The sequence below is a fragment of the Podarcis gaigeae genome, assembly GCF_964106915.1.
Source record: "Podarcis gaigeae genome assembly, chromosome: 5".
NCBI classification, from domain to species: Eukaryota; Metazoa; Chordata; class Lepidosauria; order Squamata; family Lacertidae; genus Podarcis; species Podarcis gaigeae.
This window is the reverse complement of record NC_139681.1, coordinates 27,024,548-27,039,754: the sequence shown is the minus strand read 5'-3', so window position 1 is coordinate 27,039,754 and position 15,207 is coordinate 27,024,548. Positions and strand designations below refer to the sequence as shown.

Sequence of the window (15,207 nt, the reverse complement as noted above, 5' to 3'; positions counted from 1 at the left end):
GGGAGCAGCATGACTACTCTTGCTTTCTCATCCCTCCTTGTCAACCAAGAGTTCCACAGCTCTGCTACCAGGAAGCCACAGTAGAACATGACACTACAATCTCCTCTCCTTCATCTAGAAGCCACTGCAAAACAATTCATTGTGGGAATCTGCATTGCACTTGCCATGTAACTTAACCTCGTGGCATGAACCATGTCCGTGCTGGGATCCAGTTGCCAACAGGCAGAATCTCTCCCCCCACCCCCGGCTTTTTCCACTTTAGATTTCATAGGCCTTGAACCTTCAGTAATTATCTCATGTGTCTTATTGTGAAAGCCACAAATACAAGTTTTAAGTCCTTATGCAGCCTCCAATTAGTTGTGGCTGCATTCTAGAAAACAGGCCATTATGATTATTCATTCAAGCTAGAAATGAAAATACTTTTGCTTTGCAGACACTTGTACAAAAAAACACAGGTGATCACCACCGACTACACTGGGGAATCTGCCACAGAGCTACAGCCTTGTACTGATCCCGTGTGACTATTTTTACCCTTTTGACATCTACAGGACCACATTTCTCTAGTTCTTTGCTTGATGTACAGACTTTGCTGAACCTGTTTTTAAAAACCAATAAAATTAACAGAGACTCCATAAATCAATGAAGAGTTAAACCTAGAGAAGTCAAAGAACATGCCACATTGCAGCTTCTTAAGATCTTGGAGCTTCAAGTTCTCTGCAAATTGGTACATATGTTCAAAATTCAGGTGAGTGGCCCCAGTTTCTTGCATGCATAGCAAAACTCATACTTGCAGTTTTGCATACCTCATAAGTTGTCGACATGGATGGTTTATAAGACACGTGGTTAGCTCTTCTCAATTCCTTGATTGTTTCGGCTGGCATTGATTTGGAGAAGCCAAGCCCGCTCCAGGTGTTTGTCGGTGTCCTCACCTCCGTAACAACTGGCTTCTTTAACATAGCTTAAAGAAAACAAAAGACACCATACCCGTAAGCATGAACCTTGTACGTTTTTGGATAAAAATGGCGTCTTTTGGCCAAAACAGGTTGCTCTTAACCTTTGCTTCCCTCCACATATACTGAGATGGTGTGATGACCTCCAATCTTGTAGGGATTTACGATTCTGTATGTATGAGGAGAAACCATGGAGCTCCAATAACACATACAAGCTAAGTATCTTAGATATAATAATGTGTGCTGTGGGCATTTGTACATACATGCATGCACATCTCATTCCTTATAGAGAGGTTCTGGCATATATGCCAGAAGAAAGAGGGAGGCTATTTGGAAAAGAGAAATGGAGAACTGAGATGGGTCCCAAGCCCTCCGTGATGGAACGCTATGTTGATAACAACAACAACAACAACAACAACAACAATTTATTATTATACCACACCCATCTGGCTGGGTTTCCCCAGCCACTCTGGGTGGCTTCCAACTGGATATTAAAAACAATACAGCGTCAAACATTAAAAACTTCCCTAAACAGAGCTGCCTTCAGTAGTCTTTTAAAAGTAAAATAGTTGCTTATTGCCTTGACATCTGCTGGGAGGGCTCTCTCCCTGGTTCCCTGTAACTCACTTCTCGCAGCGAGGGAACCGCCAGAAGGCCCTTGGCGCTGGACCTCAGTGTCCAGGCTGGATGATGGGGGTGAAGATGCTCCTTCAGGTAAACAGGACTGAGGCCCACTTGTCAATGACTTGTGATACCTCCACATATATTTTATATGGGGATTAGCCAGATGTGCATATTAATGTATGCACGCAGCACCCATTCCAACTGCGGTCACTTATGCTTAGAAATATGGAAGGCATTGAACCCCCAACACTTTCCCCTGTGTTTACAGGATGCGCAGCCGGTTGGCAATCCCCTCCATCCAAGTTGCTGCAAAAAGGGGATGCATGCTAAGCATGATTATACAAGAGGAAAATGGTGCAGTAGCAGATGAGGCCTGTGTTTCTTGGAAACAAAGTTCCCGATGAAACATGAGTATGTCATCCTTTCCAGCCACCTGCCCCAAGACAAGTTTATTCTGGACCAAGAAGTTTCAAGTTTACAGTGTTCTCCCACACTGTAACAGCAGAACCAGAGTTTTTATACACAGAGAAGTTTGGATTGCAAAACATGTTGTCTACGATACAGCTTCTCGATTTGAGCAACCAAGCCAGCCAAATCTCAGGGCAGCAGGGGAGAGAAGCATGAACCCTTTCATTGCTCAGCTACCAAACAGATATATATGCTGCAAGTCACAGTTGTCCCACATACCTTTGGTTGCTAATAGCTTCTTCTGTTCATAGTCAAATGCCTAAAAATGAAACACACAGAAGGCAGCTTAATCACTGCTCTCACTAAATGTCATGCCAGTACTCTGCTCTCCAAGCCACAAAGATTTTGATCACGGTCCATAAGTTTGTCTAGGGGGAACACTAAGCACTGAACAACAATGTGCCAGCAAGTCCAATTAACATTTGATATACTTAAAACTTTCACTTAAAACCAGCTAATTAGGGCTGTAAATAGCTTTGTAGTTATTCCTAAACCTTCACCCAATCTACTATTTTCAAACACAGACTCTTTTTCCAAGGTATTTGGAGTTTGGTTCTCTGATCTAAAAATTGCTTCTTCGCCATGTGATTACTGCTGCAGGAGCACTGAAAAACTTCTCATGCTGAGTTTTGCTTTGGTCACCAAGTTCCATCACCAAGTTACCACAGTGTGAGCTCCAACCCCCTTGGGGTAGATTGGCTGCCTGCTTTTTCCTGCCATATTCATAATGGGACATCCTTTTGCAATTATAGACCAGGCATATGTGGACTGGGACAGGCAGAATCCTTCTTAGGATGGAATTTTAATTGTGTACATTTTAAGAAGGCTCTCTCTCTCTCTCTCTCTCTCTCACACACACACACACACACACACACACACACACACACACACAGTTATAAGGGCTGAAGGAGCCAGAGTAATTGGAGTCCAGATCTGGCCACTTCTTGGTTTTCACCGCAATTTGGGCTTAAGCTACCACATGCTCAGTACCTGCATATTCACATATGATGACTGTGGGGCAAGGCGCGCTCTTTCAGAATTCTGCTGGGCTGCTGCTGCCCTCTCAGCTGCTCGTTCACTTCCAGGAGCCTTTTTATCAGCCACTGGGTTCTCTGAACCACTCAGCTCAGAATCTGAAAGCAGCCTCTCTGTGGTGCTGTAAAGATGAGAGGGGTTTCTTTTAGGGAGCAGGATTTGCTTTTAAAGTGCGCAGAGATCTTAACAGCATTTGTTTTGTTCTCAGTTAAAGCAACAGGAAAAGAAAACATTTTTGAAGGACAAGACAGATTAGGTACTCATCTTTAAGCACTGGAATGCAAATAATAACTTTGTACAGAATTTAATGCTTGCTTTTTCAGAGGTGACGCAGCAAGCAGTCTACTAATGTTGGCTTTAGCTTCCACGGCCACCAGTATTATTTGCATTAACTTCCCAAAAAACTCGATTCAAAGTGTGAATAAGAGAGTTTGGCTCACTCGTTTCCCAAGAGAGCATCTTTGGAGGTATGTAGATCTAAGAGTGCATGAATATGTTCCCTGTGGCCCATGTGGCTGCTCACAGACCAAGGATTAGTGGAAAAGGCTATTTAAGTGTGGGCCAACTTATTGGTGTGAACTGATCTGGTCACATTGCTCCTTACTTTTAAGCAAAGCGGGGAATATAACCCACATCCAATTGAGAAGTCGCAACTACATCGCTATGACAATATTAAAAAGCCTGCCTTAAAAGTTACTGAAGAGTTGTCTTGTGGAAAGTATGCTGCGAACCCCACACATTTCTTTTGGAGAGCTAGTGTGGTGGGTATGAGACTGACCTGTAAATCACAAAATTCCCTGCTGAAATCTCACCACTCACTATGTAGCCTTGCGCAAGCCTTGTTTTCTCAGCCCTAGGGAATCTCTACTGCAATAGGGGGATGGTAACATTGAGAGACTCTCTGTTAAGTATTAGCATGCAGGTAGCACTTCAATTAAGCAAAAATCATGAGAGTCAAATGTGGGTCATCAAGAGATCACCATGTCCATATGAATTCTGAGAAGCTCTCTTACTTCAGGGCAGAGCCTTAACTCCAGAGTAAGACCGTTATTAATGGCAGAGCTACCTGCCCTTCGCCAGAACATGTAAAATATGTTACTGCCTCCCTGTACTTTATAAAGTCATATTTATGAATGTGACATACTGTAAGTGAGAGTTTTTGGTGCCTTGCAACAGTTCTACTGTTTGCCTCTTTGCACAGGATTGCTTGGAGGAACTCATCATTTGCTTGAGATCACTGGCATTGGCTGAATGTGATGGACTTCTTGGCATGCCCACCTCCACAAAGGCATCATTGCAACCTATGGAGAACAAAGAGCAGTATATTATGTATCTGTCAGGAATGATTTAAAGCTAGCACAAATCCTCTCACTATAGGAACTGATTCGAGAGCCACCAAGATCCTTCTATAGTATTGATTCCGCTGAAGATTTGGGCATTTCAATTTATTATGAAGGATATTTGCAGCTTTCCAAAAAAATAGTTAAACACAGTCACTATGCACAGCAGAACTTTGTAATAAAAACACAAAGCATGCTCATATATCATTTGTATAGGGAAAGAATGATTCACATTTTCTTGGTGCAGAATTTCTGTTACCAAACTTTTCAGCAAAGCACTACACAGAGACCTATAGCACCCATATACACACTTGAAGGCGTAATATTAGAAGCTATGTGAACCATACTACACCTCTATCATTCATCATACCATGAAACTAAGAAATTGAATTTTACAGTGCAATATAAAAACCTTGATTTGAGCAGTTTTACTGGTCTGGCTCATATGTAATATAAAAGCATGGTTTGCTGTTTGAAGTGAAAGCTGCCGTGAATCTTGAGCTCATACATTCCCTTCTTTCCCATTTTGCTTGAGTTCAGGAAACTGCAGGTTAGAATAAACTGGGGACAGGAGATTTAAAACTCCTCCCTTTCCAACTAAGGGGAGGGAAAGCATGCAAGCCCAAGGCTCATTTCTATAATGAAGCACGGCTTGTTTTATTCCAAGCCAAGCTACTGACGAACTCATGTGTAAGATGAGTGACAATGGATTTAACGGCAACCCTCAACCAGCTATTTGAACTTGAGCATCTCTTCAATATTTAGTATGATGACGACTTGGGAATCCTGCTGAAACTGGCAGCTCCTTCTTAATTTCTTTCTATCTGCTTAGTCGCTTAGCTTGCCATTTACTCAGCTAGTGTTTAGAATGATTCATCACCAATTAAAATACAAGCTTATCCCGAATCTCTCAGGAGAGGTAACCCTGCCCATCTGAGAGGATAAGGCAACCTGAGAAAGCACAATGCTTATTTGATTATACCTTCGCCAGCATTTGCCTTGGTGGTCACTTGTTCAGAGGCACTATGACTATTTGTCTGCCTGGATGGATCGCTGTGGTTTGGACCCAATACATTTTCACCGAGTGATGCAGCAGTTAGTGCAGTATATTTCATAGCTGAGGTCTGGAATAGTCGCAAGAATGTTTAGTCATAATCTTAAACTATAAAACATTTGATTGAAAAAGATCCACTGAGAACAACAAAAAGGAGCAGTTTACACTTAAGCATTTACACTAGCAAAAGTCCTTTGATGAATGGCAAGAGGGGTGCCCATACAGAGCAGGGCCTGTCATGAAAGAGATGCCCGGGTGGAGATGAGAAAACCTAATGGCACGTTTCACACAACACAGAAAAGTAACCGTAGTTTGAAACAAAACAAAACCCCTGTGGTTTAATGGGAAAAAGCTGTGTGCTACTGCATGCTGCTGAAATCCTGGGTGCTGCACTCCTCCCCTGCTGCTGCCAGGAAACAGGCCGTGGTCTGGCTTATGGTGTCATCCAAACTTGGGTCATGGTTTCTTTCCCCCAAACAAACCACAAGCATTAGGCCAGGAACAAACCTTGGCTTCCAATTCATGTTTTGGAGAGAAATAAATGACGAGAGCAGGTTCAGATGACACAACAAGCCAGAACACGGCTTGATTCCCAGCAAGAGAGGAGCAAAGCACCCGTTATTTTGGCTGCAAGCGCTAGAATTCTGTCCATTCACATTAAACCACAGTTTATTTTAACTATGGTTTAAAGTGAAATGCAAACCAGGACAATGTCAGGAACAGGGGATTTGGCTTGTAAGCAATGACACAAGGAGCAGAACTTTAGCAACTTTCCTAGGAGGGAATGGCAGTACAATATGTACACTCAAGGATACCACTAGAGTCATCCTGTGCTTACCCAGATGCCTTTCCCAGCAAACAGCACACCCACTCTTTCCCCAAGATCAAGCATAGTTTAATTGAATGGAATATTTATGTCTGACCCTAAACCACCGAAGACTTTTGTCATGCCCCACAGAAGCCATCCACTGATGCACTCTTCCAATATTGTGAGTTCAGATTGTCACTGTTGAAAATTATCTTTGTGCCAAAGTGGTTGAACACAAAATTAGGTAGATTGAAGACAGAAAGAAACTCAAGGGGGGGGGGGAAATATTTACATTTTCCCTACCCAACAATTTCAGGTGAACAAGTCCAGGTTTTAAAACAATGAGCAGCACTAAATCTGAGTTTCAAAAATCAATGTTCATATTTTGGACGTATTCCCTACAATTCGAGATACTGAAGATGCCAAGTAGGAAGGAAGCTGCAATGGCAAAGTGACACCACTATTATACTCTGCAAAGCTTAAGAAGCCCCGAAGATTGCTTGGTTGATTTCTATTGACATTAGTGAGACCTTTAGCTGGCTTGAACTGATTTCAAATGGGACTTAAAATACAACCCACTCTGTGGCTGCATCTGGATGCTATGTTAAACTATGGTTTAACAAGTGAAAAAAGCCTTGGTCTCATATGCTCCTCCTTCTCTTCTCCTACAGTACAGTAATGAGGAGATCAGAAGTGTTCATTTTCATTTAAACTCAGCAACTCAGCTTTATGTCCAAATCCTGAAAAACTGTGGTTAGTCTAAACTATTATTTATTGAAACAAGCCAACATCAAACGATGGTTTATGAAATTGACTGGTTTCAGCAAACCATCCTTATAACTAACCACAGTTTGTCTGGGTTGGTACATGCAACTAAACTGTGTTTAAATGAAAATGAAACCTAAAGCTTCCAACCTCTTCCTGGCAGCTTCACTGTAGGAGGAGAGGGAGCACACAGACCTCCAGACTTGCTTTCAGCCTATAAATAGTAAAAAGGTGCCCACCTCAGATTTGTCCCACCTGTACAGAGGGAGATATATAAATTTATGCTTGACCACAATCTCCACATTTACCTGCTGTGTTAGAGTTTATAACTATTAGATTGACAAAGTGCGCTAATTAATCAAGGCAGGAAATTTTTTATACTCTGCTTGCTGTTTTAACATAAGCTTTTAACATAAGGTTTTTATTGTCTAAATGATAATTTACTTAGATGTATTTTCAATATGCATTGACTGCATAATCCTAAGCATATTTACTTAGTTCAATGGCATACTCTCAACGAAGAATGCTTAGGATTGTAGCCTACGTCAATTTACCTTTACATGACCATTTAGAGAAGCTGAGCTTTTCTTGTTTTCCGCTTGCATGCCATTGACATGAATATCGACAGGGGTCAAGCCAGGAGGGGGAGATGGCGTGTTCTGGCTATAGTTTGGCACTCCTGATAGAAGAATACTGGTCAAAGTGGCTTGGGCAGTAGATGGCATCATCAGGTGGGGAATAGCAGAGAAGCCTGGAAGAAAATGTAACAACTTCTAGATCAGTAACATTTCTCAATTGCATTCATGCACAAAATCTTCATTAAATAGAGCAGCAATTACGGACAGCCAGGCAATTGCTCCAGTACAGCTTTTTCTCAACTGCCGGCATCTCTCTATGGCACTGTCCTGCTACTTGAAATGTCAATGACTGAACCTGGAACATTCTGCAAAGGAAGTGCTCTATCCTAGGATACTCCACTGTAAAGAAGGTAATTACAACAAAGAGACTTAAATTGATCACATCACTTTAATGCTATAAATGAGAGCTTTCCAAACTGTGACGCGACACGTTAGTGCGTTGGCCACAGTGTGTAGGCATGTTGTGCAAACACTCCCCATGCTCCTCCTGGGGCTGGAAATGGCTTAGCTTAACGTCCGGTTTGCTAGCAAAATTGAATTATTGTGTCGTGAAATGATGCATGTCTAAAAAGTGTGTTAACAACATGAAAAGTTGGGAAAACTCTGCCATAAACCTTTGTGGAACTTGGGAAATCTTCATAATTTAGATCCCATGCTTCTCTCTAAAAATATTTTTTACCGTTCACTATGGAAAAGTTCACGCTGTATTTTTTTTTTAATCAAACAAATGAGACCTACTAACCTGTAGCACTTGTATTGGCAATTGAAGATGCCCACAATGTTGGGCTGGGCGTGCCTGAACTAGGACTCTGCAAAGGACTAACAGAACTATTGAGAGCATTTAGGAGAGAATTTGGTGTGGTGGACGTGCTGACAGACAAGGCTGTTGGACCAAGGAGGCCTACAAAGTAAAAAAGCAAGACAGGTAACTTACTCCTCACACGCCTGCACAGAATGAATGAAACAATGCTTTTAAAAAAATAAATCAAATTCTTCAAATTAATTTTGTTTTAATATCACATTGGAGGACTGACATTTTCAAAGAGGAGTCCACATAAACCTATACTTCCCATGATAGCTACTTCCCCCTTCAGTGATGCTGGGGATACCTGGACATGGGGCATTTTACTTCCCTCTCTCTTTAAACTCTAGTGCTGCAAGGTCAACAACACTCTTTGGAAACTGGTCACCAATGGACTTGTACTTTAATCGGAAATCCCACTGACACCCAACTCTGTCCTATCCTTGTCTCTTACCCCAGCTGTTCCTTCATTGCCAACAGCATTGCCCCAAAGCCGTTATTTCACATCCCACCCTCAATATCTTCCATTACACCTCTTCAGTTAAATACATGGTTAAAACACACAGCTTGTCCCACAACCCAACTCATAGTGCGAAGTTTCAGAGTACAGTAAAGTACTGTAGACTTCTTACCGAGTCCAGTAAGTCCTAGCCCAGCTGAGGACAGGATATCCAAACCAGGACATGAGAGGCCAACAGGACATGAGACTGCGGATGGGCTTGTTGCCATGGGGACTCCACTGCTTTCAAGGCCCAGGAGACATTTTCGTGCCTCGTACATGTTTAAGGCATTTCGCTCAACACTTTTCACAATTACAGACTGTAAGGAGAAAACATGCAAGCAAGGAAATGCAATAAAATGTTCCAAGGGATTCTGATAACTGGCAACATTTAGAGGAATTTGTTTACAAACCCACTCTCGAGCCAAACTCATCCTCTGGTATTAATAGAAAGACTGCAGTTAGGTCTGCAAAACTTGTAGGGATTACTTAACATTTTGCCTTTTTCTAAAGGAAGAACTGTGGAACACAGGGATGGTACAACGAGCCTTGTTTATTTTCTCCCTTACAAGATAAAACACAATTATCTAAATGATGTGTATGTTTTATAATCTTTCAAATGTAAAAAAAAAATCATTTCTCCTGCAACTACTTAGAATTACACTAAATAGTTCTGGTATCAAATCTACGTTTTTACATACACAGGAAAAGTGAGATCCTGTCAGCCTTAATGGAGTCCACAAATTCCAGCATCCTCTTTTCTGCCCAATCTTCGATCACAGAGCAAGGTTTGCCAACAACCAAAATGCTGCTTGTACCTGAGCTAAAATCTTCCTTCTTTCCATTTTAGGATGAAGGGCTGCAAACCGTGTATGCTACTGATTATTCTCCCTCTCAAGTTCATGCCTTTTGAGCCCCTATATCCTGCACCCACCCCACTCCCAGCCTCGTGAACTCAGGCTGTTTCCCCTCCATAAGCTAACAATGTTACATGTGCAATGTGTCAGTGTAGTTAATGCAAACCAAGGTTCACTCACAAACCAGGAATTTTGCATAGCCCTGCTCAAAGTTTCCAATTCTGGTCACATAACCTAAGATTGCACATATTGAAAACAATTTATCCTTTGGTACTTCTACTTGTCTCTGAAGGGGGAGGGAGGCAGTTACCAACATGAATTAAATCTACAATCTACAGGAGACCTGGAGATCAATGGATGTAAACAACATATTTTTGCCAGTTTGAACTGAATATGTGCATGGTGAATGCAACTGCTATACTACAGGCTCAGATCCTTATTAACTTTGCCATGTCATTACTTCCAGAAGCTCTAGTTAAGGAAGACCAAATTCTGGCCACGTTGTGGGGAGCTCAAGGAATTATTCCATCATTTAATCTTCCAACCCAGACTGCATTGCAATGGGCACTAGTTGCGCAACAGCATTCTTACATCAAGTACAATCAGCCTGAAATTTTAGTAAAAATGTCCGCTATATGGAGTTTTTACAAACACCTGACAATTTTTCCCTTGCTTGGGTTTCTATATTTGTGTTGCTTATATCTCTAAAACAACATAAGAATGAACTAGAAACCTCATGTTCAGAACTCCCATTGTTCTAGGCGTATTTTGTGACAGGAATTTCATTAGTGTGAGCTGTTTCTGAGCTCTGGGTGCAGTACTGTGCCTAAGATTTCAGATTAAAACTGCAGAGTGGAAGGAAAGGGGGACCTTTTTCTGTCTCCCCACTTCCAGTTACTCTCTGAAGACTGGATAAGACACCCTCTTAAGAATATTAGGGGGGGCAAGGAAGGACTAGATCAGGGGTCAGCAAACTTTTTCAACTGGGGTCTGTTCCACTGTTCCTCAGTGGGGGGCCGGACTATATTTTGAAACCAAACAAACAAACAAAACGAATTCCTATGCACCACAAATAATCCAGATATGCATTTCAAATAAAAGCACACATTCTACTCATGTAAAAACACGCTGATTCCTGGACCATCCGTGGGCTGGATTTAGAAGGCGATTGGGCTGGATCCGGGCCCTGGGCCTTAGTTTGCCTACCCATGGACTAGATCATGTGAAAAATGAACTTAATATTTTAGCTGAAATTCATTCATTTTCAGCTTTGTATTCTTGTTATAAAAAAGTATGCCTAGACATTCCGTTGTTGCGCCCATAACCTAGGCTTAAGGTGCCATTTACCCCTAGCTTTCATATCTCAGTTTCTAACACTGCTCGTGTTCATTGGAAGCCTTTATTATTAAAGCTTTACTGCAGTACCAGGAATATAACGAAGAGGGTTTTAATTGTTCACAAATAACAAACCAAAAAAAAAGATAGTCTGATAAAGCCAGTTCAAATAAGGTAAAGGGACCCCTGACCATTAGGTCCAGTCGTGGCCGACTCTGGGGTTGTGGCACTCATCTCGCTTTATTGGCCAAGGGAGCCGGCGTACAGCTTCCGGGTCATGTGGCCAGCATGACTAAGCCGTTTCTGGCAAACCAGAGCAGCACACAGAAACGCCGTCTACCTCCCCGCCAGAGTGGTAACTATTTATCTACTTGCACTTTGACGTGCTTTCGAATTGCTAGGCTGGCAGGAGCAGGAACCGAGCAACGGGAGTTCACCCCGTCGCGGGGATTCAAACCGCCGACCACCTGCGTCCCAGTTCAAATAAAGCCAGCTACAAATTAGTTAATAGTATAAGTTAAAATCCAGGCAATAGGATGGATATTACCCAGTGGTGATTCGATATGGATATTGCCCTGTTTAGTGCTTTCTCCTATAAAATCGTGAAAGAGATATATTTTCTCCTCTTCCCATTATTTCACAAATCTGTATGCAAATGTTGTGCAGGCCTTGCAACCCGTTTAGGAATTTGTTGTACTTATTTCCTGCTTTATATCCAAAGGAGCTTAAACAGCGCATATAACCCCACTCGTTTTTTCCCCATCCTTAAAACCCTGTGAAATAGGTTAGGCTGAGAGACAGGGACTTGCCCATGGTCACTCAGTGAGTTTCACGGCTGAGTGAAGTCTCCAGTTGCAAGATACTACGGAAAAAATATGAACAGGCCCAATGGGGCACATTCTGGGTTCTAGGCATAGACAACAGAGGTCAAAGCCTTGCTTGCCTCTCACCAGAGCCCATCATCACAAGGGCTCTTTGGTGGAGACATTGCAATAGGCGGGGAACCATGTCCTGCTTAGCTTCTGGTTTCCCAAGTGCCACTGAGTAAGCCCTCTTGCTTGTGCAATCTAGAGCTGGGACTGAGTATGTATGCAAGGTTAAAGGGGATAGAGTTTCCATAACACTCCTAGTTTATTAGAAGCATTGGCTTCTCAGAGCTAAATGCATTAGATTATCTTTTTTAAAGAGGGCAAACTGGATGCAGAGGTGCTCTGTGAATGCAGGAAATAAATCTCAATAAAAAGCAGGTCTTGTTTTTATGGGTGCTATGCATCCATTGATTGAACAGCTAGTTTGGTTTATTTCTGCGCTGCAGAAGGAAGGCTTGATTTGCCTACAAAAAGGGAATGTTTTCTACCAACCTTGCTTGGCTGCTTTGGCTTTGGCTTAATACTAATGAAGACGTCTAGCTGTTCCATTAGCTGAGTTATAAAGTGTGGTTCTACATCAATTTCTTCCTTCATATCAAACATCAGCACAAGAGGAAGGCAGCCCTGAAAGATTCAACACAAAACACAATATCAACAGGCAAGCAGAGAATTATCCTATAAGTGCCTACTCAAAAGTAAGTGCCACTGAATTTGAAGGGGCTTACTCCTACGTAAGGAGGTACAGGATTGCAGCATCAGTCCGTTTTCACAAGTGATTCTTAAAATTGGTTCACACATTTCCTGCATTTGCAAATGAATGAAAAATAAAACACAAGAACCTAAATACTAAGACATATTTAATTTTGCAATGAAGCTTTCTTATTTAACACCGGAAGCCAGTGAGAGAGGGTATTTGGGAAGTAGTGTTGTCACCCAACTGTATTTCTTCCTCTCATTAAATGCAGGTGAGACGGCGGGGGTTAAGGAACCACTGTCTGAGATTGGTAATGGACTGGATGATGGCCAGTTTCAGTTAGTAATCTACTTACCATGTTCTACACTAACTAGGAAAGGGTGCATGGAACTCATCTGGCCAGACATTTGCACTGGCTTCTTGTCAATTTCTGGGCTCAATTCAAAATGCAGTTTTTAACGGTTTAATCTGCCCACTTATAGGGATCCTACTCAGAAACCTTTCTTTGCATCTCTGCCCCCAATATCTGAGGTGAGCTGGGGAGACACTTATGTCTGCAGCAACACTCAGATTATAGAGCTCCTTTCACTGCAAAAGGCTTGCCTAAGCGCTGAGCTGACTGAAGGTATTTTTTATTCACGAAGGCCTTTTAAGGCATCCCGTTTTATATTGCTTTAAACCGGCTTTTATTCCTTTGGATGCTTCGCCTTCTTCTGGCTTGTTGCATTTTAATACATATATTTTTATAAAACATGAACTGTCTGAAGAAAGATAAATAAAATTAATAAGCATGACATGCTTGTAAAAATCATTCTTGCACTTTATCTGCTCATCATTGTTCACTATATTTAAAAATACAAAAAACCTCTGCTGCTCTTCTGAGCATTAAAAAGGGGCTTTTAAATTTAAGCTTTCTGTCATTCTTACATAGAAACTAATCAGTATCCCTTATGGTGTTCTCTATGAGCATTTCTTAAAAAGCATAGTTCTAGATTAAATTTCTTCCTCCACACTGAATACTACTAGTTGGATAGTCAACATTAACAACATATTATAGATAACTTACCATCCCATTATATGTGCACTCCCTTGCAGCATTGAAAGAAAGAATGGCCATGTTAGTTCTTGTCAACTGGATGTGTGTGTTACAAATCTGCTAACTTGGACCCTCACTATTGCTGTTTTAGGCTATGGGCATTCAAAATTCAATTCCCTGTACTTATAATTCTCAAATTCCAAAACCCATAGTTCATGAAATTCAAGTAAACAGTTTTTGGGCTGGAACTCAAATGTCACTGATTTAAGCCACTAACGCTAGAATTTCCCACCAGATCTTTGCAAACCTTTGTGCTGAGGTATTGGCATGTTTACATTCCTTAAAAAACAGATAAACATTGGCTTCATGTTAGTAACTCATTGGTTAAATCATGCATAATTTAATTAAGGAGTCCCTTAACCCTATCAAACCGATTATGTTTGTGTACACCTAAGAAGGTAGCCTGTGAATGGGACACACTTGTGTTTGGAATCACATACATAAATCATCATATGCTCAATTCTTGCTGAGGTGGCAAACCCGGTTTTGGCTCACATGACTGATTGCTACTCCATGCACAAAAATCCCTCTGCAAGAGGAAACTAGAAGTGAAGTAGGGAGGATTAAACCCAGGGCTTTTTTCCAGCCGGAACTCAGTTCCGGCACCTCTCAAGTGGATGCCATTGCCACTGTAAGAGAACAAGGGAGGTGTTCATGGTGAGTTACAGCACCTCTTTTTCTAGAAAAACAGAACTGGTTAAACCCAAACCTTGTTTTTAAAATTCCAGTTTTTTATATTTTCCTTTTGTATGGAGGAGCATTCAAATCACACAAATCCAAATCAGCCTGAAGCGAGACAGTCTAGACACAGATTTACCACTCCAGCAAGAACTGGGAACCCCTGGTCTTGCAGATCTGGAAACAGCAGCAGATCCCTATTGACTGCATAACTGCTGACAAACCTACAGCCTTATCATTCATTTGAGTTCCAGTGAATTGCCCCGTGATTGCAGTGTTTTGTTGCTGTTGTTGTTGCTTGACAATTTCCACAGTTTTAATGTACATACCATGAGGTACTGTCTGGCAAGGCAGACTGACTCAATAGTGCCCTGGAGGTAGACTGTGGATTTCTTCTGTGGGTTACTGGGATCGGGGAAATGGATCTGAGCACCAGTTCTTTGCATTATATGCTTGATGTTGCTGCCGTTCCGACCCATCATAAAGAGATGATGCTGAGCTGCTATATCCAGCTGTGTGCTCACGGGGATTGCAGAAGCCAAGCTACCAGCCAGGTGTTCCAAGAGCATAGCTGTTCCTTCCTATTTAAAAGAAGTTTGAGAAAAGTTTATATCAGGTTGCTCCCCATATATTCTGCATACAGAAAGGAATGAGACTTATCCCAATTAAAGCAAAAGGATTAATATGCACGCTTG

The 15,207-nt window shown here is 41.7% G+C and overlaps 1 protein-coding gene across 1 annotated transcript in view; it reads right to left on the bottom strand.

The window, feature by feature from the left end:
- BICC1 (BicC family RNA binding protein 1) overlaps positions 1–15,207 on the bottom strand; it is a 104,597-nt gene that overhangs the window by 10,072 nt on the left and 79,318 nt on the right. Inside the window, exons 8-17 of the mRNA XM_083740277.1 lie at positions 14,842–15,093; positions 12,537–12,668; positions 9,117–9,303; positions 8,425–8,583; positions 7,599–7,795; positions 5,400–5,541; positions 4,222–4,378; positions 3,033–3,198; positions 2,262–2,301; positions 804–958 (exon numbers count right to left, since the gene is read on the bottom strand). Coding sequence (XP_083596403.1) covers positions 804–958; positions 2,262–2,301; positions 3,033–3,198; positions 4,222–4,378; positions 5,400–5,541; positions 7,599–7,795; positions 8,425–8,583; positions 9,117–9,303; positions 12,537–12,668; positions 14,842–15,093 — 1,587 coding nt within the window. The remainder of the gene's footprint in view (positions 1–803; positions 959–2,261; positions 2,302–3,032; positions 3,199–4,221; positions 4,379–5,399; positions 5,542–7,598; positions 7,796–8,424; positions 8,584–9,116; positions 9,304–12,536; positions 12,669–14,841; positions 15,094–15,207) is intronic.